At 45.2% G+C, this 25416-nt stretch overlaps 1 protein-coding gene across 1 annotated transcript in view; it reads left to right on the top strand.

Annotated features, from left to right (window-relative positions):
• Positions 1-8578: 8578 nt before the first annotated feature.
• The window catches only part of pcdh7a (protocadherin 7a), a 52114-nt gene continuing 35276 nt past the window's right edge, over positions 8579-25416 (top strand). The window contains exons 1-3 of the mRNA XM_061065169.1: positions 8579-11369; positions 13406-14570; positions 20184-20966. Of these exons, the coding sequence (XP_060921152.1) occupies positions 9943-11369; positions 13406-14570; positions 20184-20966 (3375 nt within the window). The 5' untranslated portion in view covers positions 8579-9942. The remainder of the gene's footprint in view (positions 11370-13405; positions 14571-20183; positions 20967-25416) is intronic.

The following is a 25416-nucleotide window of genomic DNA, read 5'->3' as shown; positions in this document are numbered from 1 at the left end:
TCCACCTTCTCTGGTCAGAGCTGTACATGTAGGATACGAGAGATTAGTTGTCATTATTGTTGAAAATATACTCATATAGTACCTTATTATATTGGCATTCCAGAATACATGGGATATAAAAATACTGACAAAGTCATTAAGACACAGAACAAGGTTTTACAATAGTATTACAGCTGGGAATATTAGGCTGCAGGGCAATTAGCAGTATTTGTCAAACATCATTTTGATTTATTTGTTCCTTTTTTTAGCTCTTTGGAAAATCTTCCAAGAGTCAGAGTCTTTTAAATGTGTCATATCCCTGTTGGTTTGTCTCAGATTGTGACTGCTGTTCCTCTTTTTGTCACTGCAGTTTGTCTGTGTTGGCATATCCTGTCACGATGTCGTGAGACTCTTCCCCTGGACCTGTTAAATATTTCAACATTTTTTGACTGATACTGCTGCAGCTAGAGCTCAAATGATTTGGCCCCCGTTTGTGCTCTGTTACAGTAGTTGTTTCAAGTCGCTTTGAAAAGGCATCAAACTGCTGATCAGCAGGCCTCATCGAGCTGACAAAAGATGCTAATTGGCATACCGCCTTAGTCGGCCCACCTCTATGGCTGTGCTTGCTGTTGTGATTAATTCCTGCTGCAAAATTATTTAACAAAGTGTTTACCTTATTTTGACAAGCTATAGTTTATAGAATATTCACAACATGAAAAAAACATCTAAATATAGACTGAATCGGAGGATTGGAGGAAATACTACGTGCTGAATGTATTAAAGGCCTGTGCTCCTTCTACGATCATGATTGGTGAAATGCTGGATAATGCAGAGCTGGTTTTTATTTAGGACCTCGTCCCACCGTCATGACAACCTCCAAACAATCTGGACTCAGGCCTTCAGATAAGCTGGTGTTCTTGACCAGCTTATTGAGTCATTTACCTTTACCAACCTTGAGGTTGCCTCTATAGCACATCATAAAAAGGAGTGCGCAGGCTATTGGGAGACCAGTGTTAAAGTGTCGTACAGAGTGAAGGACACGAGCCTCCTGCCTATATGCACTTCCTGTCTCTTTTTGTTTCTTCACACAGCATATTGTAGAGGACGATAAAGTAGTGCGAGAAATGATCACTGTGCCATATTATTATTTCACAATCATTGTGCTGTTAGCCATTAAATCCAGTGGAAATGGTCGGATGTACATAAAACATCATTTCTATCTGAGGCTTAGTCCACACCAAGGTGGGTATTTGTATAAACAAATGTTTTCCTCCCCTGGTAACCGAACACAAATCTGGTGGAATTTGGCCGTAAATGTACAAAGAAATAGCTTCAATCCAAATTGAACATTTTTGTCAGTTTAATTCCTGTTTGACTTTCAGAGTTCGGGTTCAATTGGACTCAATAGGGTATGGTTACTTGATGTATAAATATAACTGTGATCATGTCCTGTTCTGGCTCTATGTTCAAACAGAGATCGAGAAGTTTGCTGACATTACAACAGAAATGAAACCAAAACGATGGTGCTAGCTCCATGTGCGGTCAAAAGGCAAAAGATGCTCGGTATCACGCTGGATGCAGCTGACCTTTCAACCCTGCATGTTTGGCTGGCGGTACATCCACCCACATTACCAATGTGGTATGATGCAGTATTATCAATTCTTCCTTACATGAGGTTATCCAATTGCAGTTTACAGTTTGTGGTCTCCCCTCTGTGTTTATTTCTTATCAGCAATAACCTGTGTTGGAGTACACTGAGCTTTAATGCTGAAGAACCTTTATTGACTTTCCTTTCCTCACAGATTTCTCCCGTTTGTAGGTTTCTGTCCGTGTGTGTATTATATTTTGGATGTTTTGTAAATGTTTATCAATCAATCAATCACATTTATTTATAAAGAACATTTAAAAACAGCAACAGCTGACCAAAGTGCTGTACATGAAACAAGAGCAATACAGATTGAAAAACAAAAATAAAAATAACAAGACAAAACTCACACATAAATGTTTACCTACACACATGCACACAGAATACAAAACAATATAATTGGACAATAATATTATAAGACATTTGAAAGAAGTATAAGCAACCTAAGTAGGGCTCAAAGGCCAACGTGTAGAGGTGTGTTTTGAGGCGGGACTTAAAAGATTCCACAGAGGGGGGAGACCTCACTGAGGGAGGAAGGCTGTTCCACAAGCGAGGGGCCTGGACCGCAAAGGCTCGGTCACCTCGAAGTTTATAGTGTGAGTGAGGTACAGCTAGGAGGCCCATGTTAGAGGATCTGAGGGACCTGGTTGTTGTGTAGGGGCTGAGGAGACCGGTAATATGTGTGTATTCATGCTGGGACAGCAGTGAGAAAGATGTATTTCTGATCTCATGATGTGATCTGTCATGACATTAAACAATTTTTAAGATTAAATAAATATATCCATTAATATATTTTACCAACTTATTTTGAAAGAAAATAATTCCTGTTCCTGTAGATCGAAGGTTACGACATTAACCTGGCGGCTGTGGCTCAGTTGGTCGAGTCAGTCGTTTTTCTACCGGAAGGTCAGGGGTTCGATCCCCAGCTCCTGCAGCTACATGTCCGATGTGTCCCTGGGCAAGACGCTTAACCCCAAGTTGCTCCCACTGCTTCATCAGCGGCTTATGGATGTGTATGAATTGGATTAGCTAATAATGATGGTCACTTTACTCAGCAGCCTCTACCATCAGAGTGTGAATGTGTAGGTGTGACCTGCGGTGTGAAAGCACTTTGAGTAGTCTTTATAAGCTCAAGTACATTTACCATAGTCCATTTACTTAAACATGGGAAAAGCAGCTTGTCACCATTTATCCTACTTGCCTTGTGGGATTCTCAATTTTGATATGCATTTTCAGAACTTTAAGCTAAATTTCCTCAGGCTGTAAGTTAAACATCTCTTTAGAATTCAAACTGCCTTCCATCATGTGTGGGATGCATAAACCTTTATCCCTTTTTTCCGACCTTGTCCCACAAATGAGCCCTGACCCTGCCAGTGTCTGTGTGAACGTTCACTACATCCTGTTCCTGCAACGCTTTCAAACTTCCTCCTCCTCCAGACTCCAGCCACAGACTCTTCCCACACACTGAGACACGTCACTCTGAGCTTCAACTCAACCTGATCTCATGATTTCCATCCACCGATTGTTGTCTTTTAACACTGACAAACAGAAAGTATCCTGACAGTCGCATATAACTCTTTTTGCAGCACATCGACAGCAGAGGTTTGGCATGAAATAGCCCAGGTCAGCCTCAGTTAGTCTGTGTTATAATAAGCCAAAGATTCCCTTTTTGCAGGTTATGTTTCCTTTACTATCTCAAGTAGTAATTCTCTGCCTTTGGCCTTTTTTTTTTTAACACTACACCATTCATAGGCTTTACACTTTAGCTCAGGCTGTGGTTGGAAAGTCTTTGTAGCTCACTGCAGCAGTCACAACAGGTTCAGGGAAAGGCATGCAGAGATGGGGAGCTTCTTTTTCTCAAGGCAACCCTCAGCTGTACCAACTGGAGTATAATTTACACAGGTTGTGAGGGTTATAGAAACAGTTTAATTTACCCGTGTAGTGCAGTCTTCCCACAGTGACTCGGATGAGACTGTTAAGCTTTTACTTTGCTTCCAAACTTAAGAAGGTTTTGCAAAGGATTCTTCCGAGGGGCGCACAGTCATTTGTGTGGCAAGCAGTGGAAGAGCGCACAGCCAGCGTGTCCAGCAGCGTCGAACGTCAGAGTATTGGATTTGGCTTTTTTCCCGGCCTCGTTTCCTTTCTCCTACCTATCTGTAAGCCGCTGATCCCATGACAGGTGGAAGGCAGGCATGGTGAGTTGGGAGAGCTTAGTGTGAGGCGGTTTATGGATCAAAGCAGTGAACACTGAGCTAAAGTCCGGCACATCCTTCCACATATCCCTGGGCTTGCTGGTCTGCGTAGGAGGTGCGATGCAGAGGGGTCCAGGAGGTTGGTCTGTTACATGATTCGGTTGAGTCGACACAAGGCTGTCACGAGCAGCTGAGGTCACGTTGACGAGCTTGTAGTCATTAACACCTTTGATGCAGAGTTGTCTGCGGATAGAACTAATGTGGGTGAAAGCATCTAATGAGAGGTTTCATCATTACTGTTCCAGCTCGAACAATGTGCCACAAGTACACGACAATTAGCGCTCCGCAGATAGTGTAGTCCCTCATATCTGAGAGCAGGGGACTCATGAGTGGGTGCCTCAAAACAGACAGACATCAACCAATGAACAGTCAGCAACTGTCACAAAGGCCTCACATTACATTGTGTTTTCCTTCTGCGATTTAAAAAAAGACAAAGGAGATTTTTACCGGATGAATGCACCGTCCTTTTATGTTAATGAATACAAATTTGAATCGGACAATCACACGTTTCATTATTTAGCCATTAAAGTCATTTTCTGATTTCAAATCTAAACCCCCCTCCGACTCTCATCTCACATCTCTCTGACAGCGGATATGACAAACTCAAAGAAGGACAGACAACATGTGGAGTGAGAACAGGAGGTGCTTCACAAACTCGACAAATTAAAGAGTGTCTTGTTATTGTGTTACTACGACGGAGGTAGCAGACGGAGTTGGATTGTAAAAGCAAATCTGGAAAAGCGAGAAAACTGGCGGTTTTTGTCGGCATCCAACAACAGAAAAGTGGCAGCATGACATGCCTCAGGTCCTGATTGGTCTCACACGTCCTGCGATGTGACTACTGCACATGTGCACATCGCATTTGCAATGCTAACCATATATATCATTCAACCCTAAATGTAATTTGGTGAGAAATAGCTAGAGTGTCAGGAGGCTGAAATCAGAGAAATATGTTGTTAAAGAAGCTTTCCAACATAGATCGTAAAAATCTGAAGGTGAGCGAACTTAGTAACAGCTGTCTGAGTTTCATGTGACCTCATGATGTGTAGTGAAAAAACACCACTGAAAGATAACGACTCTGCAGACATTGAATCAACTGAACTGAAACTGAAATATTCACACATGTAACCTAAACCGATGAACTTAAGTTACGTATTCATTAAAAACCACAATGTTAAATTCTATAGATTCATGCTTCCGCCCGATCAAAGTCATGTATTTATTCACATAGCTCCCATGACTCTAAAGGTCCCATTCCTTTGTGCTCCCTGCACCACACTGATAGCACAGTCATAAAGTGACTCATTGGTGACATCATGGCTGTTTGAGCTGTTGAGTGGCATTTCAAGTTATTGGTGAAGAGTTGTGCATCATCTTCATGCGAAATGAAATACTGGCATGCAAACTGTGTATGTAAAGGTATGTTATTTGTAAGCAGGTTTATGACACCAGTTGTGTATTTGAGTGATGTGTACTTAAAACACAGAGCCCAGATATTCAAGGAACCTTTTTTTTAATGAACTTTATATTTTAGTAGGAAGCACAGGACCTCCAGGACATCCGACCAGGCAACTGGGCAGTTCTCATCTTAAAAATAGACATGCTATTCAACCTGAGGACATCCTGCTTCTAAAATGTATGGCATTAAAACTGAAATCAATTTTCGGCATTACTGTGGGACTGTGGCTTTCTGAATTTAATGACCGCATATCTTTCGAGAAAATCACTTAAATTACCCGAAGAATCAGAGAGAAACGTTTTAGAAGATAGAGCAGCAGCAGACTGGACGCATGCATACGGTATTGGTCTAAAAGTACGTAATAGATCGTTTTAAGATTCAATTATTTGCAATCCTGAACATCCTGGTCCATCTGTGAGAAATAAGTCCCCCATAGAGAACAATGCACCATGCAGCAGAACCTGATGCTCATTGAAAACGAGTGCTAAATGACTGTTGTCCAGTGTAAACAAAACATATGTAAGTGTTTTTCTTTGTTATTAAGCAACATATATAAGCAGTAGGTATTACTGTAAATGTGCCAGAATAAAAAAATTTATATAATTAAAAGACGTCTCACAGGACAGATCACACAAAAGCTCTCAAACAGTTTTACAACCAAAACAGACACACATGTAACATTACAAATAACAGACCCACATCAGGTAGGAAATGGAGACCTTCAATCTACTGGGCTGAAGCTGCTACACAAATGGGTTTGTCTGAGTCTGTGTTCTGGTATAAGCTATCCAAAAAAGAGGGTAGTTAGGGCATGTACTCACACTAGACAAAGTTGTCCTGTACGATTGCCCCGCCTCACCATTCCCCCGCTGGTCTGCACTCACACTGCTCCAGAGGTTACCTTCAGTACACAACGTCTTAATACAGCACATGCATGCCTGTACGTAAAATGAAGCCTGCTTAGTTTACAAGACAGACGGACTCAGAAAAAAAGAATTCAAAAACAAAACAAAAAGTGGTGCGCCGAGTCCACGTCCGCACAAGACCACTACTTTACTGACTTTATATCTTATTATGAGTTATTTTAGTCAGATACAGCCACAACACTTGAGGATTTCTCGATAATGAAGTCTGTCCATGTTGTGTACCCGTGCTTGTGCTCGTGCATGAACTGTACCGTGCCAAAGCACACCTCTCTCAACCGTGCCAGGTCCAAGGAAGCGTACCATGCTTGAGCACGGATCAGAGCACTCACACTAGTCAAGCAAACTGGACGATAGGGGTGAAGCGTGCTTAGGCACAGTGCAGATTGCCTATAGTGTGAGTGTGCTCTCAGTCCATGGATGTTTAAAAAAAAAAGATTTCCAAAGTGGTAGTGTATAAATGCCAAATCTGTACGTAAAGATTGTCTTCATTTGTCCTGCAATTATCCCCGCAGACAAAGTGTAGAGGCTGTGATCCTCTTTTGTGATGGCACAAACAGTAGATTAGGCCTTTAGGCTGGAACGGATGTCAACCCGTGTGTTTCCCAGAGAACATCCCGATTTCAACTACAACACACACAAGTGCACAGAGGCACAGCAAACATGCAAACACACACACACACACACACACACACACACACACACACACACCACTTTTCATTCAATATACAAATTGAAACTGCTGTTCATTTGCTGATGAAAGAGGATTCATACTCAATTATATCTTAATGGGTTGGATATAACCGCATGCTCGGGCCAACAGATTTTTATAAGATGTTTTTTTCATTAGGTCAAATATGACTTAAATTCCCTGGAACAACTGAACTAAAACTGAACTGACCCAGGCACACACACACACACACACACACACACACACACACACACACACAACTCATCCAAATACATCTCTCTCCCACTCTTAAAGTTCCTCTTCCTTCTCTTTTTTTTTCCACATGCATGGGGGGGGGGGGGGGGGGGGGGTGTTGCTCGCGTAGGTCTAACGACAGAGGGCGTGGGTGCGCTTGGAGCGAGCGCGTGACGATACCTCCGGAATGCTAAGCACATAGGCCCATAAGCTCACGCGCACAAGCAAGTTCCAGCCGGTGCAGCAGTGAGAGAGAGAGAGATGGAGAGAATATAGAGGGAAAAGTCAGAAAGAGAGAGAGTGAGGGGAAAACATGATGGAAATAAAGAGAGTGGGGGGGCAGATATAAGATATATGATCCCTCTCTGCAGTTTGCCAGTCTTTGTTTACTCTCTGCCAGCCGTAAAGTGTTCTCTAATAGCTGCTGCACAGAACTCTCCCTCGCTCAATAACATCATGTTGGGGGGATGGGGGGGGGGGAACTCCGTCTTTTCTTGCCAGGCTGAGAGGGGGGAGCACAGTTGGTTGGTCCTACAAACGGCCGGACAGGCGTTGGAAATGACAAATGCTGCGAGGGGTTTGTTGAGGTTTGGAGTAGAGCGGCAGCCTGGAAGCGCCGGTAGTGTTCAATAGCAGCATATACAGACCGCTGCTGCAATGCGCTTCTCTCTCAGAGCAGGTCGGTCCGCCGAGAGACAACATCCTCTCAGCACTGTGTGTGTGTGTGTGTGTTTGAGAGAGAGCGAGAGGGAGAGAGAGAGAGGTGGAGGATACTGCTGACAAAGAAACCACACAAAGCATGTTTAGGTTATAAAACACAAATATATAATAATAAATGTGTGATTGTTGTACATGTCTAATCCTAATTGTACTGCTTTTTTATTTAACTAATTAATAATTAGCAACTTGTTTTTTTTGTTTCAGTTAAGTTTTTAAAAAAAGGAGTCATACAGGCTCCATCGTTAGACAATTATAACCTACATTACAAAATGACTATGAATTAATATTGTTGCAATTTCCCTTTTTGCAAAAGAGTATTTGACAATTTCTCCCTCTTCCAGAAAAAGAATGAATGAATCTTTCCACACTTGCCCCGCAAAAAAAAAAAAAAAGCTGCACCAGCAGAAATGTGACAGAGCACGGGGGGCTGACTTGCATTAAAGCCAGATCACTCTCTCTCTCTTTTTCTTTGTCCTTTGTATGATATGAATGTGAGAATAAAGATATCCCCCCCCCCCCCCCCCCCCACCCACCACCACCACCACCACCACGGAGCTGTCAGCAGCCGGGACACCAAGCCATTTAATCTTCCTATATGACAGGAAGAGGAGGTGAGGTCTGTCTTACACACACACACACATGCACACACACTCATATAGAGTACAGCGACCCAACACCGCCTCTGCTGCCTCTCCCGTTACAGCTCAGCGATCGAGTTACGCGGCCGGGGAAAATGTTGCAGTAGCGAGAGAGAGAGAGAGAGAGAGAGAGAGAGAGAGAGAGAGAGACTGCAGCATCGCTCGAGACCGGCAGCAGCAGCAGCAGCAGCAGCAGTCCCAAGCAGTGCAGGTGAGAGGGGGAGAAAAAAAAAGCCAGAGGAGGAGGAGGCGCTTGTGGAGGAGAGAGAGACAGAGAGAGAGAGAGAGCGAGGGAGAGAGAGAGAGAATGCGGGACTCTTGGAGAAAGACGCATCTCCACTCTCTGTCCGTCCATCCCGGACACAGGCTGCAAAAGGATTACGCCAAACTGATGATGATGATGATGTTGTTGGGATCTCCCCGTTAGCCCATCAAGAGAGGGCTCGTGTTTTGTTTTGTTTTTCTGTGAGAGAAAAAATATCAAGAGGAAACTCGCTCTGAAAAAGCACTCTCTTGTCTCATCATAACTTACGTGAAGGAATCCGACTGCTTGGCACGTTGCTTTCACTGCAGGGGAGAAAAAAGAAAAAAAAAGAGGAAACACGTATCTGGATCTAAAGGTAAGAAAAGAATCCAGTAGCAGCATCCTAAAGACTTTTTTTTCTTTTACCAAACTGCTTTTTTTTTAAACTCCTCATTTCGGGGGAGTTAATTTCCTCGCCGTCCGGAGAGCCGAGCAGTGTGTTTTTTTGTTTTTTTTGTTCTGCTCCCTCTCCTTTCTCTCTTTTGTGCTGTGCTGCATTGCAGTTTCTAACTGTGAAAACGCCAGAAAAGCCGGTGTCCCAAATGTGACTGGAATAAAAATAAAAAAAAAAGAACTTACAAATGGCATTATGAAGTGATAAGCGTCCTCGTGTGACTAGAGCGGGATAGCTGTGTGGAGAAAAGGAGTGCGGAAGAGTGAGGTGGATTAATCAAAGCCTGATGAATTAGTTTTCTTTTCTTTTTCTTTTTTGCAACTGCAGGATGGATTTTTTGTTATCTACGTGGCCTGAACAGCCCAGTAATACAGCGACGTTATTCTTTTCATTATCATAGAAGTTGAACAAGCACTGCTGAGGAGAAGAGGAGAATCTAAAAAAAGAGAGGAGTCTTGCAACGCTGAAGTGAAGTACAGAGAGAGAGAGAGAGAGCGAGAGAGAGAGTGCCGGAGCTTTTCTCCGGACCTCAAGGCGGGCAGTCCGCAGAGAGCGATACCTGGAGAAGAAAGCAAGGAAGGATAAATCAAACTCCCACGCTGTGAGGTAGCCTCGAACAGACACACACAAAACAGCAATAAAAAAAAAAAGAAGACAAGCACACTGAGCTTGCAGGAGAGAGGCGTGAGGAAAGGAGGAAGCCATGCAGAGGCTTGGTGCAGTGCACTCCTCCGCGGCGCAGGCTCTCAGCCTCGTGGTCTTAGTGCTGCTGCAGCTGCTGACTCAGCTACCGGGTGCCGACTCAGCTCTCCGGTACCGGGTGGCGGAGGAGGGCCCGCCTGACGTCAAGATCGGCAACGTGGCCGCCGACCTGGGCCTGACGGCAGGTACAGGGAGCGGGGACGTCACCTTCGCGCTGGAGAGCGGCTCAGAGTTCTTCAAGATTGACAACGTGACAGGTGAGCTGACCACGGGCCCGCGGCGCATCGACCGGGAGAAGCTCCCACAGTGTCAGATGATATTTGATGAAAACGAGTGCTTCCTGGACTTTGAGGTGTCAGTGATTGGCCCGCTGCAGAGCTGGGTGGACCTGTTCGAAGGCAGGGTTGTCATCACAGACATCAATGACAACACACCTTCCTTCCCCTCACCTGTGCTCCAGCTGTCAGTGGAGGAGAATCGCCCCATTGGGACCCTCTACCTGCTGCCAACAGCAACAGACAGAGACTTCGGTCGCAATGGCATAGACCGCTACGAGCTGATCCAAGATGGTGGAGCCGGGTCAAGTTCAACGAGACGCACGGCGGGAGGAAACCCCATCACGAGAAGTGATGGCCCCGGGGACCGGAGAGGGAGAAGCGGAGATATCGTCGGAGGAGCCAGGAGCACCGTGTTTGAACTGCAGGTCGCCGATATACCAGATGGCGAGAAGCAACCTCAGCTCATCGTGAAGGGCACGTTGGACCGGGAGCAGAAGGACTCCTACGAGCTGGTCCTCAGGGTTCGAGATGGAGGGAACCCTGCACGTTCTTCCCAAGCCCTGCTCCGTGTCTCGATCACCGACGTGAATGACAACAGCCCACAGTTCGAGAGGTCGACCTACGAGGCGGAAATGGCAGAAAACGCTCCCCCGGGTACACCTGTCCTCCAGGTGAGAGCAGCAGACCGTGACATCGGGGTCAACGGGCAGGTGGAGTATGTCTTCGGAGCCGCCACCGAATCCGTCAGACGACTTCTGCGGCTAGACGAGGCAACTGGATGGCTGAGCGTTCTCCACAGGATCGACAGGGAAGAAGTGGCTCAGCTGAGGTTCACGGTGACGGCCAGGGATCGTGGTCAGCCGCCCCGCACCGACCGCACCACCGTGGTGTTGGCCGTCCGGGACGAAAACGACAACGTCCCAGTGGTAGAGATCCGAAAGATTGGACGGATCCCTGTTCGAGACGGAGCAGCATTGGTGCCCGAGAACGTCCTGGTAGACACACCGGTGGCCCTCGTGCAGGTGTCGGACCGAGACCAGGGAGAGAACGGGGCCGTGACCTGTACGGTCGTGGGAGACGTCCCGTTCACATTGAAGCCAGCTGGTGAGACAGCTCTCCCACCGCTGCCTGCAGATGAAGCCTTTGACAGGTAAGCGGGAAACCCCTTACAGTAAGTTACCGCGAATATCAGTCCAAGTAAGAACCTAATAAAATAAGAATGAACAGCGTCTGGATGACTGGAATTAAAGCTTGTATCAAAGTGACTTGATATCAGATAGTGAAATGCTGTGATTTGTGATTCCTACTTTCAAACACATCAGTGGTAAGATGAATTTCTTGAGGTTACACAGTATTGTCAAGGTAACCATGAAGTAATGAAGCATTTTAATCAAAGCTCAGTATAATGCAGCACTGAGCCTAAAGGTGTGGGAGGGTGTGGGAGTGTGTGTGTGGGGGGGGTTTGGGGGGGCTGCATGTTCATTATATGTGCACAATAGGCATATACTATGAGGACATGTATAATGAAGCACCTGATTCAAAGTTACATGAAATAATTCATTTAATTGAAAACTGGTTATTATTCATTAAGAAAATTACCATAATTATAAGACACATGCTAATTAACACGCCATTTAGCAATCTGTTCTTTTAATTAGCTACTGTACTGTTCTTGACTCAGGGTTATTTAGGAAGTTTCTAATATACATAAAGCTATACATAGTGCTGCCAGATTTAAAAAACTTAATATCATATTAAGACTAAGAGGTTTTTATCATTAAGGGCAGATGGTGTGTTTATCCTATGTTTATAGGTCTATGTTTTCAAACCTTGACTACAGTGTGCCGTTTCTGAGTCTCACCCACACTACAGCTCCAGGAGGTATTTCAACAATTTCTATTCCCCAGAGAGAGTTCAGAAAAAGAGTCTTGTTGGAGGCAGATTTCATTTAGGCTTGGTTCTGTACTGTCAGTCATTCACTGGGGCTACACAGTACTTACAGTGTCAAATATTTGGTAAACTTTGAGTGTAATATTCATTAAATTCAAGGGTTTTTAGACTTTTTAGTAATATTATTCCAGCAGCGAAGGCTCCAAATGTCAATGCTCTCAAGTGGATTGTGGAGATATTTCCTGAAGCTATTGAATGGAGGGAGAGAGAGAGTGAGAGAGAGAGAGAGAGAGAGAGAGAGAGAGAGGGTGACTACTGAGCTACTACTGATCATGCCTGTACAATGAGGCTGTTTTTAAAAAAAAATATTGACTGTTTGGCTATGCTTGACTCAAAAGAAATTCTTAATCAAAGTAATGATCATCAGGTCGTCAGCGAGTCGATTAGTTCATTTAATTAAAAGAAATCAGTCACAGTTTCTCCAGTGTTGTTTTCTCTCTACTGCAGTCCTGCAGGACGATCTCTTAAAACAGTGTGCATTAAAGAGCTGAAAGGATTATTTCTTTAACAGCATAGTCAGTTAACAGAAAATTATTTTTCACATCATTTCACAAGCATTTGGGTAATTTTTCAAGCAAAAACTACAAAAGATTTTCAGAGACAGCTCTTCCTTTTGAGGATTTGCTGATTTTTCTTTGGCTCTGCAACTCTTTGGCACTAACACGCGTCTTGGGTGTACTCCATTCAAGAGAAACCATATTGCAGGTTGTTAAGGCCTTCTTGTTATTGTTTTATACTTTATTATGATGAAGCTGCTGCTTGATTTATTCACCAACTTCCGCAAATGAAGATGACGTCACTTGAGTGGGTGGTTCCCAAATTTGCAGATGACGTTCACATTTACGCTGTTAAAAAGAATGTCAACAAATGCAGCCCAGACAACCTCTAAATATGGTCTTAAGATCGCATCCCAATGGGTGCTCGATTTGTATGGGGTGCATTCACAGCTGTATTTACATTTTTCCAGTTGTGATCATCACACTGGAAACCCGAACCTGCCAGTTGAAATCCGAAGTTTGGTTTTAGAGCACCGTAAAATTCAAATCAAAGGAGAATTTTTCACCACTTTCTGTCATTTTATCTTATAGAAGAAAGTCAGAAGAAAGCTGATAAGTCTTGAAATGTACAAAGAGATAGGGGTCGTAATATTATGTGTCACCACGTTTAAGTAAGGACCTTTTATATTTTGGGTAGCAACTACCTTCATGACTATTATTTCCTTCTCATTTTTCACAGGAACAAGAAAAAGTACTTCTTGCATACGTCTGCCTTGCTGGACTACGAGGTCAACAAAGAATACAGTGTCACCATTGTGGCAGTAGATTCTGGCAGCCCCAGCCTTTCCAGCAACAGCTCACTGATGGTGCGAGTGGTGGACATCAATGATCACGCCCCAACCTTTGCCCAAAGTGTCGTAGAGGTGCACTTCGCTGAGAACAACTCACCTGGCGAGCGTGTAGTCACCGTGGTGGCCTCGGACGCCGACAGTGGAAAGAACGCGGAGATTGCGTACTCCCTGGACTCGGCTGCTAATGGGCCCTTTTACATAGACGCGGATAATGGCGATATCCGGGCCACTGGGGTTCTGGACCGTGAGCAGCGAGAGAGGTATGAACTCAGAGTTATTGCCAAGGACAAGGGCACTCCATCCCTGCAAGGCTCTGCGACTGTTGTGGTCCAGGTGACCGACCGCAATGACAACGCACCAAAGTTTGTTCAGGAAATCTTCACTTTCTATGTGAAAGAGAACTTGCTTGCCAACAGCCCCGTTGGCATGGTCACTGTGACAGATGCGGACGAAGGCGAGAATGCAGAGCTTAGTTTGTTCGTGGAGATGGATGGAGTCGACGACAAGAAGGTGGAAGGAGAGGAAGGCCAGAAAGAGCGGGAAGAGGTGTTTTCCATTGAGAACAACACAGGCACCATCTTCTCTTCTGCATCGTTCGACCGTGAAAGGCTTTCCACCTACACTTTCCGCGTCCGAGCTGTGGATGGAGGAGAACCCCGCAAAACTGCCACCGCGACTGTCTCGCTCTTTGTGACGGACGAAAACGACAACGCCCCTTCAATCACCTCTCCGGCAAACGAGTCCTACACGCTCCTTCCGCCTGCCAGCAGTGCCCGCACCATCGTCAGGACTGTGACAGCCTTGGACTCGGACACCGGCCCAAACGCTGACCTGCACTATGCCCTAGTCGGAGGAAATCCCTTCAGACTGTTTGAGATTGGCCACGCCAATGGAGTGATCACTCTGGCAGAACCTTTGGAGCGACGCCACAGGGGTCTGCACCGCCTGGTGGTCCGGGTCAATGATAGTGGGGCCCCCTCGCTTTGTGCCACTGCTCTGGTTCATGTCTTCATCAATGAGAGCTTGGCCAATGCCACCCTTGTGGATGCACAGGTAATTATGTTACAGTCTGTAAATATACAAAGATGGACATATTCTCCTACTTTGGCATGTTTATATTTACCTCTATTGTTGCACAGAGTTGGTAATGATAAGGCTTGACATTAACACCTGCCAACCCGCCAAATGTGGGTAACACAGTCACTAGCCATATTGGCGGGTTGAGTTTTTAGTTGTACTTGTCTTAACAGGCATCTGAAATTATATACTCATTGAAATGTGACACTACGACTCTAAAACTCCCATGAGCACTACCTTCACACTGTGTTTGCTCATCGGTCGATTCGTGCAGCCTATAGCCTTGGGCTTGCGCACTATAGTGACCATCTACACTGAAGCTCCTGTGGAGAACATGGTGGAGCCGTGAATCGGAGGAGCTATGTGGCAGCACATATAAATTATAACAAAACAAAGAGAGCAGACAACACACAAGAGAAAACCTGACGATGAACCTAAAAGGAAGAGGAGACAACGAAAAATAAAATTGGCCGTCGGATTTGGATTTGGATGTGTCCAGTGGTCATTAACATTCAAAAGGGTTGTAGCTCTAGTTCAGGTAAATCTTAGTATGCCACAGTCAACTTTAATCATATGAAACGTAATTTCCCAATAACAACATTTTGGCTAGTGAAAATGCTGAGTGGCAAGTAACTTTGAAAAAAACATCACTAGCCATAGTGGCTGGTGAGCGAAAAAGTGAATTTCAAATCCTGATGATCACCAAGAATTGCAATGGTGCTGCCATCCTTTGATCAATTTAAATAATGGCCAGTCTGATAACACATTACAAAGAAAGAGGATGATAATGACGACTGATTGGAGCTGGTAAAACTAAGCCGGTAATCTGATAAATGGGCAATTTTCATTGTCTGCATCAAGTTGCAATTTCCTGCCCATTTCCAAGGAAACATCTACAGTATATCTGTACCGGATAATAAAAAAAAATCCCATTTCCCGTTTGAAGGCTATTGGCCATGCCAGAGTCTTTGTAGTTGGGATGTTCTTTGTCCAGGATACATTCTTATAATGGCAGTGTGGTTTAAATAACTGTTATTACTGAAGTGCTTCTTCTTTTATGGTACATTGAACTCAGGGCTTAGAGCATTAGGTGGGTTTGTGATGTTGTGTGTGTACATGTGTGAGGGGTTAGAGAGAGACAGCATTAGGGGTGAGTGTTAGAGTGGTGCAGTTTGAGAAAGAGAGAGAGAGAGAGAGAGAGAGAGGCCTGTCCCAGTTTTGGCCTTGCAGTGCGTAATAGGTTGCAGTATGTTCATTTGAATAGAAGTCGTACTTTAGCAGTGTCTTTTCACTGAAGGCCTGAATATTAATGAGATTTAGAAGTTTTCACCGTGACTTGCAGAGCACCCTGAGCAGAACTGAAGTAGTCAGGCTCGGTGGAAATTAAATGGAAAAACCACCGTGAATTAAAATGAGTCATGTTTACAGCCGGAGTAAAGGGAATACGGGATACATCCGCTTTTAATGAAGAAGTCTGTGTGGTTGTCTTGACCCGAGGACCTCGCAGTAAGATGAGATTGCTTTAAAGATCCACACTGAGGTGAAGAGGCAATAGAGCAGACATAACTGAGATCCTGAAATCACTACAGCAGCGTGAGCTCAAACTTAAATTACGCTATGGCTGGTGGAAACCTTTTCTCTCTCCGCTCCACTCTCATTGTATTAATCAAACCAACTTCCCATTATGCTTTAAAAAATGTTCAACTAAGCTATAAATGCTGGCAGGTAATAATTACTTCAAAGTCGTCTCTGGTGTGGGGATCATAATTTGTATCGACTAATAATTAAATGGGCTCAGTTGCCTTGTGGTTACAGCGTTTGCCTCGTCACACAGCTTGTGGTTTTAACCCCCTACTCCTAACTCGAGTTGGAACATAGCCCTCATATTATCTCTGAGGGGGAAAAATAAGGTCTCAGGCTGTCAGTTCTGTGCTTGCAACATGACGTTAACCCAAAATAAGCTCTATGACATATCAGAGGGAAGGAACAGTCAGGCAAGATAAGAGGCACAAAATCTCCAAAATATGTCAAAGCAGGGATTTTTGTTGGTTGCCCCCCCCCCCCCGAAATACTGATTGTCATCTTTGAGGGATGGCTTACAATGCAGACGTGTGCTGCAAGTGCCGCTCCACTTCTCTAAACTTGGTACGTTTTCATTTTGTTGATGCTTTTCCTGGGTGTTTCAACTCTTCAAACCACCCTGGGGGGGGGGGGGGAGTATGAGATTTCCAAGTGATAATATAAACTGCAGCTGAGTCTTCATTTTTTAAAATGATGTTACGCTATAGCTATTTCGGAGAGCGTGCTATGTAGCAACCGCAATAACAGAGCGCTTTGTTTCCCCCTTTGAGTTCTCTGTGTCCTTGTTCTCGAAGCCAAACCTTGTGTTCTAGCTGGAGATATGACAAATGGAGAATTTGGATTAACTACACATGAAAAAACTGTTGAATTTGGTTGCTTTTTTTGTTCCACGAAGACAGACACGTCTTAATGTAACACTGTCCCTAAGAGCATAATAAAAAAGTACAAATTGAACAGTCAAGTGGCGAGAACTTGAACAGAACACTTTGTGAGAGGTGGAACAATGCTGCTGACAGGTGGAATGAACTACAATGTGCCTAAACGAGCGAGGCCATTGAGTGTAACAATAGGGTGTAATGTGTCCAGCCGGTATAAAAGCCATCTTTGATTACAATATGCATAGTTTAGTTTGATAGTAGGCAGGATCTTGGCGGAGTAATTGAGTAGAAGTCATTGAAGAGAGAATACCTCCATCTCATAATGAAGTCAAACTGAGTGGTGGATGGATGCCAGATGTAATTAGGGGAAGGGAAAACGGCTGCTACTGCTGCAGCACCGCGGCAGAAAATGACTCCAGTCCTTTCTATCCAGCAGCACCGGGTGAGCCACATGTTGGGTAATTAGCTCCGGTATGAGGCTGCAGAGTTTGAGCTGGAAGAAGAAGTAGGAATTAGAAGTTGGTGGGATATTTTTGATGTCGTCGTCAGTGGGAAACTGTAGGGTTTAAAAAGAAAAGAAAAGAAAAAAACACTTTGAATCAGATAAAGGCGTTTAGTGAAATATTTTCATTTGTACATTTTTGTGTTTCAACTCAGATCAAAATGTCGTATTTTCTCTTTTTAAATAAAGTCAGTTTCCTATTAGTTTGAATAATGCGTTTCAGAAATGGCAAAAACTGCAGCCCTGTGTTCTTATGCTAAGCTCTGCATGCATTGATCTGAAACAAAGAGCAGGCACTTTCCGAGCTTCGGGTCAATAGTGTGGTCAGGGGGAGAACTCCCTCTGCTTGGTCACAGCATCTGCATCCGCATCTGCAGTAGGAGATAGATGGTGGTGTTAAACCCAGCCGGAACAAAGCTCATGCAGCAGAATGAAAGAATCCTCCGGGAGTTTGGGATGCGTCAGAGGGATGCACTCCAACAAGGATGCTGGAGGTGGCTGCTGCACTTATCCTGCTGAACACTTCTACAGTTCTATGCATACCTACACACATACAGTACATAAACACCTGCACTTGGACGGCTATACATAGCTCGCACTCAGTGGGGGTATTTCTTCCTCTGACGTGCATTTGAAACTCCACTTTCTGATTCTCCTCTCTCAGTCGCGTATGCCTGCATTCGCATGCCAAAACACAAAAAAAAACTTGGCCGTTGCAGCGTCACAAAGTATACGGCACATATGGCACCGCGTCGCTATTTTTCTCCTGCTCCTCGCGATGCGCTCACAATACAGCAGACAGCACAGGGATGCGCTAAGCCAGAGAGATGCCCAGCAGAATGAGAATGGAAGGGGAATACTGCAGGCAATGGCAGAACAATGGGGGGGGCTGAGGGGGGGGGGGAGGGGGGAGAGAGCGGAGCCTGGCGGAGAGGCCCTGCTGCATTGGAAGCAGAATAATGGAATAGAACCAACACAACTCTCAAAAACAATGAAAGTTAACCCAGAGATAGACGCTGATGAAACAATGGAAAATAACACGGTACCCTTCTTAGCTCGGGGGGCAATGTGAAGTGAGAGTGAATAATGTGGCTCTATATGAGTAAGCCTAATGTGCCTGGGATAATGTAATAAGCAAGTGACACTGCAGTTGTGTGAGCAACACTCTCTGCAGTATTGCCAATACTCCGCCTTCGACTGCAGTTATTTCACTCGGTTATTACAATCCAAACTGGTTCAAATTTAACTCCTCTTTCTCTCTCTTTCTCTCGCTCACCTTCACTCCCCGCCGGTCCCCCAGTTCAGTCTTGCGAACCTTATTACCCACAATTCTTAAGGCTGGAGGGATTACATGCGTATATAATTTGCAGACCTGACAGGCCAAAGGAATTGTCGTTTGAGCTCTGAGACGAGGTGTCAGCGCTGCAAAATGAGTTTCCTCTCTAATGGACACCTTAGACCGTCTTGCCGGTGTAGGTGCATGCATACATCAAAGTGTGTGTTTATGTTGTGTATGTGTTGCCACGGTATGTTGTCAAGTCCCTGCAAAGTTCTCCTCGACATGGTTCCTAAATATTGATTCGAGGTTTTCCATGACCCTGGCCGATATTGCCAGCAGGATTCTGCGGATCAGGACGCCGCAGCCTCGTCGTCTCCATGTCGAGCACGGCTCCATGCAAAGTAATGGCTGTGTTTGTGTTTTAGCATAACCCACTTTCTTGTAATGATGCTTTTATTAGCGTACAAGCTCAGAGCAAATATGTGTGTGTTTGTCTGTGTGTGTAAAAGAGAGAGAGAGGGAGAGGGAGAGGGAGAGGGTAGCCTCAGGCCTCAGCATGTGTGTTCATAATGGAGAATCATTGTCATTAGTATCCTCTTAAACCCAAACACTAAACATTTTAAAGTTTAATACAGATTTGGAGCACCAATTGACGAGGGGGGATTTGCAAAGCATTGAGCTACGATGCCTTAAAGAACATCAAACTAAAGACCCTTGGTATAGGCGAAGAGAAAATGTCTCTTAGAATTATTCCATAAAAACACATATTCACTGTAGCCTTCTATCTGTCTGTCCATGCTATTGTCTGTGTGAAAAAAACTGTAACACCAAATCCTTGGCAAATCCACTCCTACGCTATCATTTACAATGGAGACATTGTTCATTGATGAGACAGTGGATGCGTTCGAGTTCTGGGGGAGTAGCCACAACACGTTTCTTGACTTCTTTTTGTTTGCACGTTTATTGATTTGTTTCCCCTCCTTTTGTTTCCCCTCTTTCAACTATCCCTCTCAAGTTTTCTTTCACTCTTTAATCAGTTTTTTTAAAAATCCTTGGAATTTCCCGCTCCAGTGCACAATTTGCAGAATCAGAGGCGCAACTTCAAATGCTGCGACCGGGAAGAGACAGCAATTATATATTTAGCGACACTCTGTGTGTCTGGGAATAATGGAGAAGCTCCCCTGCTAAAGCACAGTGATGAGTTTAATTAAGTTGAAGATGCTGTTTGATGTTTCTCTGTGGTGCACACCCACTGTCATCTGCCGCTTTGTACTTTTCTCTCATTACTTTGTTGCTTTTTTCTTTCTTTGTCTTCTCTTGCATCTTCTCCACTTTTCCCTTCACTCCAGGTTGCCCGAAGTCTGATGGCTCCGCTCTCGCTGGACATCGCGGGCGACCCCGACAGCGAGCGTGCATTGGGGAAACAGCGCCTGAGCGTGGCCATCGGCGTTCTCGCGGGAGCCGCGGCGGTCATCCTGGTCATCCTCCTCGTGGTCACAGCGCGGCAGTGCGGCGCTCAGGGCAAGAATGGCTACGAGGCGGGGAAGAAGGAGCCAGAGGAAGACTTCTTCAGTCCTCCGGGGGCTCAACCGCAGGTTGGCCGAGGCAGGGGATCGGACCGGGGACGCAAGCCTCGCCGAGACAAACGCAACGGGAGTGGCGTCGGTACTACCGCGGGAGGAGGGAAGTCGGACAGATCGCTCTACAGCGGTATCGTCACGGTCAACGGGCTGCGTCGCCACGCCAACGACGACGACGAAGAGGATTTGAGCAGCACAAGTGAGCGCCTGGCCGCCCGCTACTGCGTCGTGGACGGCGACCCCGGCAGCCCGCGGATGGGCGGCGGCAGGAGACACCAGTCGAGCCCAGATTTGGCCAGACACTACAAATCCAGCTCGCCTCTCCCTGCGGTCAATCTGCAGCCTCACTCCCCACCGGCGGAGGGAAAGAAGCACCAGGCGGTCCAGGACCTACCTCCCTCCAACACCTTTGTGGGCAGCGGCGGTTGTGTGGGGAGCGCCGGCTCCAGCAGCAGCAGTAGCGGGGGCAGTGGAAATGCAGACGCCATGTCCCTGGGATCTGACCAGTGCTCAGAGTACGGCTGCCAGACTGGGAACAAGTACAGCAAACAGGTAAGGGACTGGTTAAGTTGTGTTTCCACCAAAAGTAGGTTCCTGTATCCCATCGTTGTCTGCATTTCCACCGGGGTTTTTGGACATGTGAAAATAAGGCATAATAGTCTGCTCAGGCATTTTTAAGCACTGTGAGTCCCAACCTCATAGTCCCTATTTTTTCACAAAGTACCATCCCCCTTAGCAGGGTGCATTTGAAGGGTAAAATGAAACCCTTGTTACTTTATGTAGAGCCTGGTCCCTTGCGGTGTAGGCTCACCTCCTGCAGTCCCCAGTCCCTCGGGAAAGTTCCTGCGGTGAACTGCAGCTACGGTCTCTGCGGATCCTCAATTTTCATGTTTGCTTTGTCTCCTCCCTTCATAAGAACCCTTTTCTTCTCAGCCAGCTCTTCCCCGACTCTCCGTCCACACTCCAGCTCCTGATGTCTGTCTCCCACCTCCTCCGCCCCCCCCCCCCCTCTCGCTTCATCTCTTTTTCATTCACACATCTGCTGACATACTGTACCGCACACCCCGCGCGCTAACGTCTAAACACCTTTTTATCTCCACAAAATAGCTTGTCAGAGTGTGTGTGTGTGTGTGTATGTGCCCCACACACGCCCGTGAGTCCGTGTCAGAATGCTAAGCCTGTGAGCGGAGTGACAGTACCCTGCTGTCACTGTGTGTGTGTGCTACGTGTCAAACATCAGCCCCTCTGTTAAGCAAGATCTAATGCAGGGGACATGAGTCAGCCCCTACTGTAGCCAAACAATAAGTGGATGTGCATTTGTGTCAGCATGCATGACTGCGCGCACACGTGTGTGTGTTTGACCATGTGTACCAACCCCTGAAGAGTTCAGTATTTAATGAAGAGGGAGTTGGCGGAAGTTGTTGCTTCCAACAGGGTAATTGGCCATTTTCTTTTTGTGTTTCTCTTGTCAAGCTGCTTTCTCCCATTTAGCATATATTTTTATTCCGTCAACAGCCTCAGCTGCATGGATAATGGATGCGCTGGCTTTTGGCGTTTACTTAGGAAGCGCTAGCTAAAAGCTGAAGTCCTGCTGACAAATAAATATTGCATATAGAGACGGTCACTCGCCCCTCTACCCCCAGCCCAACACACACACACACACTCTCTTAACACAATCTATCATCATGGACATACTGACACAGCAGGGTCTCCCAAGTCTGCGGGGAGTGCTCCCTAGATTGACGTTTGAGTGACAGCTTACCCTTCTTAAAGGGGCGGCGTCTCGTTTCATTGACGGACAGCTCTGCATTTATCCTGCCTGTGGTGAGAAAGTGCTGATGTGGTCATTAAAAAGGGAAGTAGAGGAGCTTCTTAGGCTAATCAATTCATACATGGGCTCTCTGATCCTACTCAACACTTATTCACACACACACACACACACACACTCACCGACAAGAACTCCTATGCCTTCACATAGGCACACGCACTCCAGAGGTTAATCCATTACGGAGTCAATCCTCTTAATCTGCCGTTCCCAGGGAAAGAAAATGCTTACTGGGAGAGTTTGGTCTTCATGCTTACGTGTACTCAAAACATGCCAGCGTGCACACGCCGACGTGCAGACACACAAACTGACAGCATAATGAATTATTGATTGCTCGGGGTAATTAACTCCCCTGCTGCAGTCGAGTCGTGCCCCCTCAACACCCCCCAGCCCACACCTAAAATATCCAAGAGCAAGTGGTTTTGTGCACCGCTGCTTGTGTGTGTGTGTGTGTGTGTGTGTGTGTGTGTGTGTGTGTGTGTGTGTGTGTGTGTGTGTGTGTGTGTGTGTGTGTGTGTGTGCTTGAGACTCCGGGTGCTCGTGTGCGACTGTGTTCACGTCGGTGTCAGGATTTGTTAACGCTAACAGTTTGGCGACATGAGCAGGTTTGTGTTGGTGGGTGTCTGTCACTGCGCTCGAGGGGCTGCTTATTCCATGAAGGCATATGCATTTTTGTACGTGAGTGCGAGTGAGAGATAGACTCGGGGAGTAAAAGGTGGCGAGCATATGCCAAATGTAGGAACTGGGACGCTGACAGAATTTGGAATAGCATTAGATCAGGAGTGGGAGAGAATTATAGGAGGTTAGGAGGCGAGGAAGATGGAGTAAACGAGATGGTGGGGGGGGGAGACTTTGAATTTCAAAGCTACTTTACTGGGTCAGTGAAAACTCTAAAAAGTGTTTATCTGAAGTCAGCCCATCATCAGACCGACTAGGGTGCTCCAAATAGGAAATAAAAACTAGAATGTTAAAGGAAACTAGTCGTCATGGATGCAGAGCGAAGATTGCATCAGAGAGAGCAAAAAGATGATAAAACAGCCCAGTCCGTGTGTGTTGGATCTTTTTTTTATTTTTTTTTTATCTAGCTGGTTCACAGAGAAGAGGAAGGATATCCATATCAGTGGGCATGAATGAATATAAAAATGAAGACAGAAAGAGGGGAAAAGAGGGAGTATTGGGATGTAAACTCCAGAGAGCAGGGATGAGAGATAGAGGTTAGCTGAAGGGGAAAAGATATGTGCAAGGGAGAGATGGCAGAAATACAAAAAAAAAAAAGGCAGAGCGAGCCAATTAAAAGGCGGCATTAGTTTAGTCGAGTTGAAGTAAAAAGGGGGGGGGGGGGTTTAAAAGCGTGTTTTGTATTTTGATTAGGGGTGGGAATCGTCTAAGCTGATTTTTCTGTTAAGTGTCAACGTCTTCCCCAATGTAAAAAAACAAATCTTTGCAAAGTTTTTTGACTAATTTCAAGTCAAAATGATCTCATCACACTTATTTTGAACCACTTTTACCTGTAAAGTCCACAAAAATATCTTATTTCAACATACAAAAAAGAAAAAGAAGGCCTGATTTGCTTGCAATGAGTAAAAAACTTAAGTGTCTTGGAAAATGACATTCTATCTAAATGAGTTTGTATTTTTCATTTCAAGACATCTTACCTGTAACATTTGATTGACCCAGATATTTTACTCATGGAAATCAACTCAGATCTTATAGTTTTTTTATGATGTTTCTGAGGTTATCAAATGGTAAATGGACTTGAGTTTGTATTTCGCTTTTCTAGTTTTCTGACTACTCAAAGCTCTTTTACGCCGCGTGTCACACCTACACATTCACACACTGATGGTAGAGGCTGCTTTGTAAAGTGACCATCAGAAGTAACTTATCTGATTCATACACATGCACACAGCAGCGGGAGCAATTCATGGTTAAGTGTCTTGCCCAAGGAATCGGACATGTGGCTGGGGATCGACCTTTTGGCCTCAGTATTTCAATATATGGATGTTAGTATCAGTATCGACCTCTGGTGTTGACTAAAATTAGGTATTGGAAAGTACAGCAGTTAATGCAGTGATCCATTACTGTGACCTTTTAACCCTGAAAAGATGTAAAAACAGGTTAAATGATCATGTAGTGATAAAAATATAATTGCTATTTTGGTGCTGAATGCAATGTAGTGCAGTGTAAACAGTAGTTCTTTAGTCCTGCTGGTACTGTAGGGATACTTCGAATCGGCTGATACTCAAGTATAACTATCGGAAGAAAATTATATCAGAAAGGTAAAAAAATGGTACTGGAACATCTCTAAATTAAAGTGAGCAAGAAATTCTGAAAAGACATCTTAAGCAAAGTTTGGTAGTTTTGGATAGGGGATTTTATTAGCGACTAATTTCCCTGGTGGTTAAACTCAAATTTTGCCTAAATTTAGGAAAACCCTCAGAAAAGTCTGAATTGAGTACAGTTTATGAAACATGGCAAAACGCAGAATCAGAGCGTCTGCGGGTAAATGTCAGAAGGGTTTGCAGTGTGTAGCTAACGGTATCATAGCTTGCGCCGCTAGCCTTTGGTCCTCTTTGCAGGTTAACGTCCACATGCTTGTGCTTAATGTGGTGGCTCATCGCTCCAGTCAAGTAATTATTTACCAGTTTAACTTGACTCAGCCTACATACAACGTTATCTCCATTTTCTAGAGTAGATCAAATTACTGCCAAACTGTCATTCACCAGAGCTACAGCTCCGGCTAGTGGAGGGTGGCTGCATTACAGCTTACACACAACATTTGAGCAGCATTGGGGGGCTGAATTAAAACAAATATTAACCAACTAGTAACTTTGGTGCTGACTAGCAGGTGTTTAATCATTTAATCGGCTAATCGCACACATCCCTATTTTGGATCCTTACTGCCTCAGACACTCTTCAGTGAAGTATTGCGGATGAGCAGCCTTAATACTGATGGAGTTAGTGAAAAAGGAGACGGTCTGAGCCTCCACCTGGGGAGAGTGTGGGGGAGGGAGGGGAAATGAGAGAGAGAGAGAGAGAGAGAGAGAGAGAGAGATCTGGTTTGGGCGGCGGCCAGAGAGTGAGAGTGGACTGCTGAGATATGGGTCATCAGGATACCCGTTGGCATCGGGACACATTAATGATCACAGCAGTCACATGGCACTGCAGTCAATGTGGGCA

This window comes from Labrus mixtus, chromosome 2, assembly GCF_963584025.1.
Source record: "Labrus mixtus chromosome 2, fLabMix1.1, whole genome shotgun sequence".
Classification (NCBI taxonomy): domain Eukaryota; kingdom Metazoa; phylum Chordata; class Actinopteri; order Labriformes; family Labridae; genus Labrus; species Labrus mixtus.
Note: the sequence above shows the minus strand (reverse complement) of the source record. Positions and strands in the feature narration are given on the sequence as shown.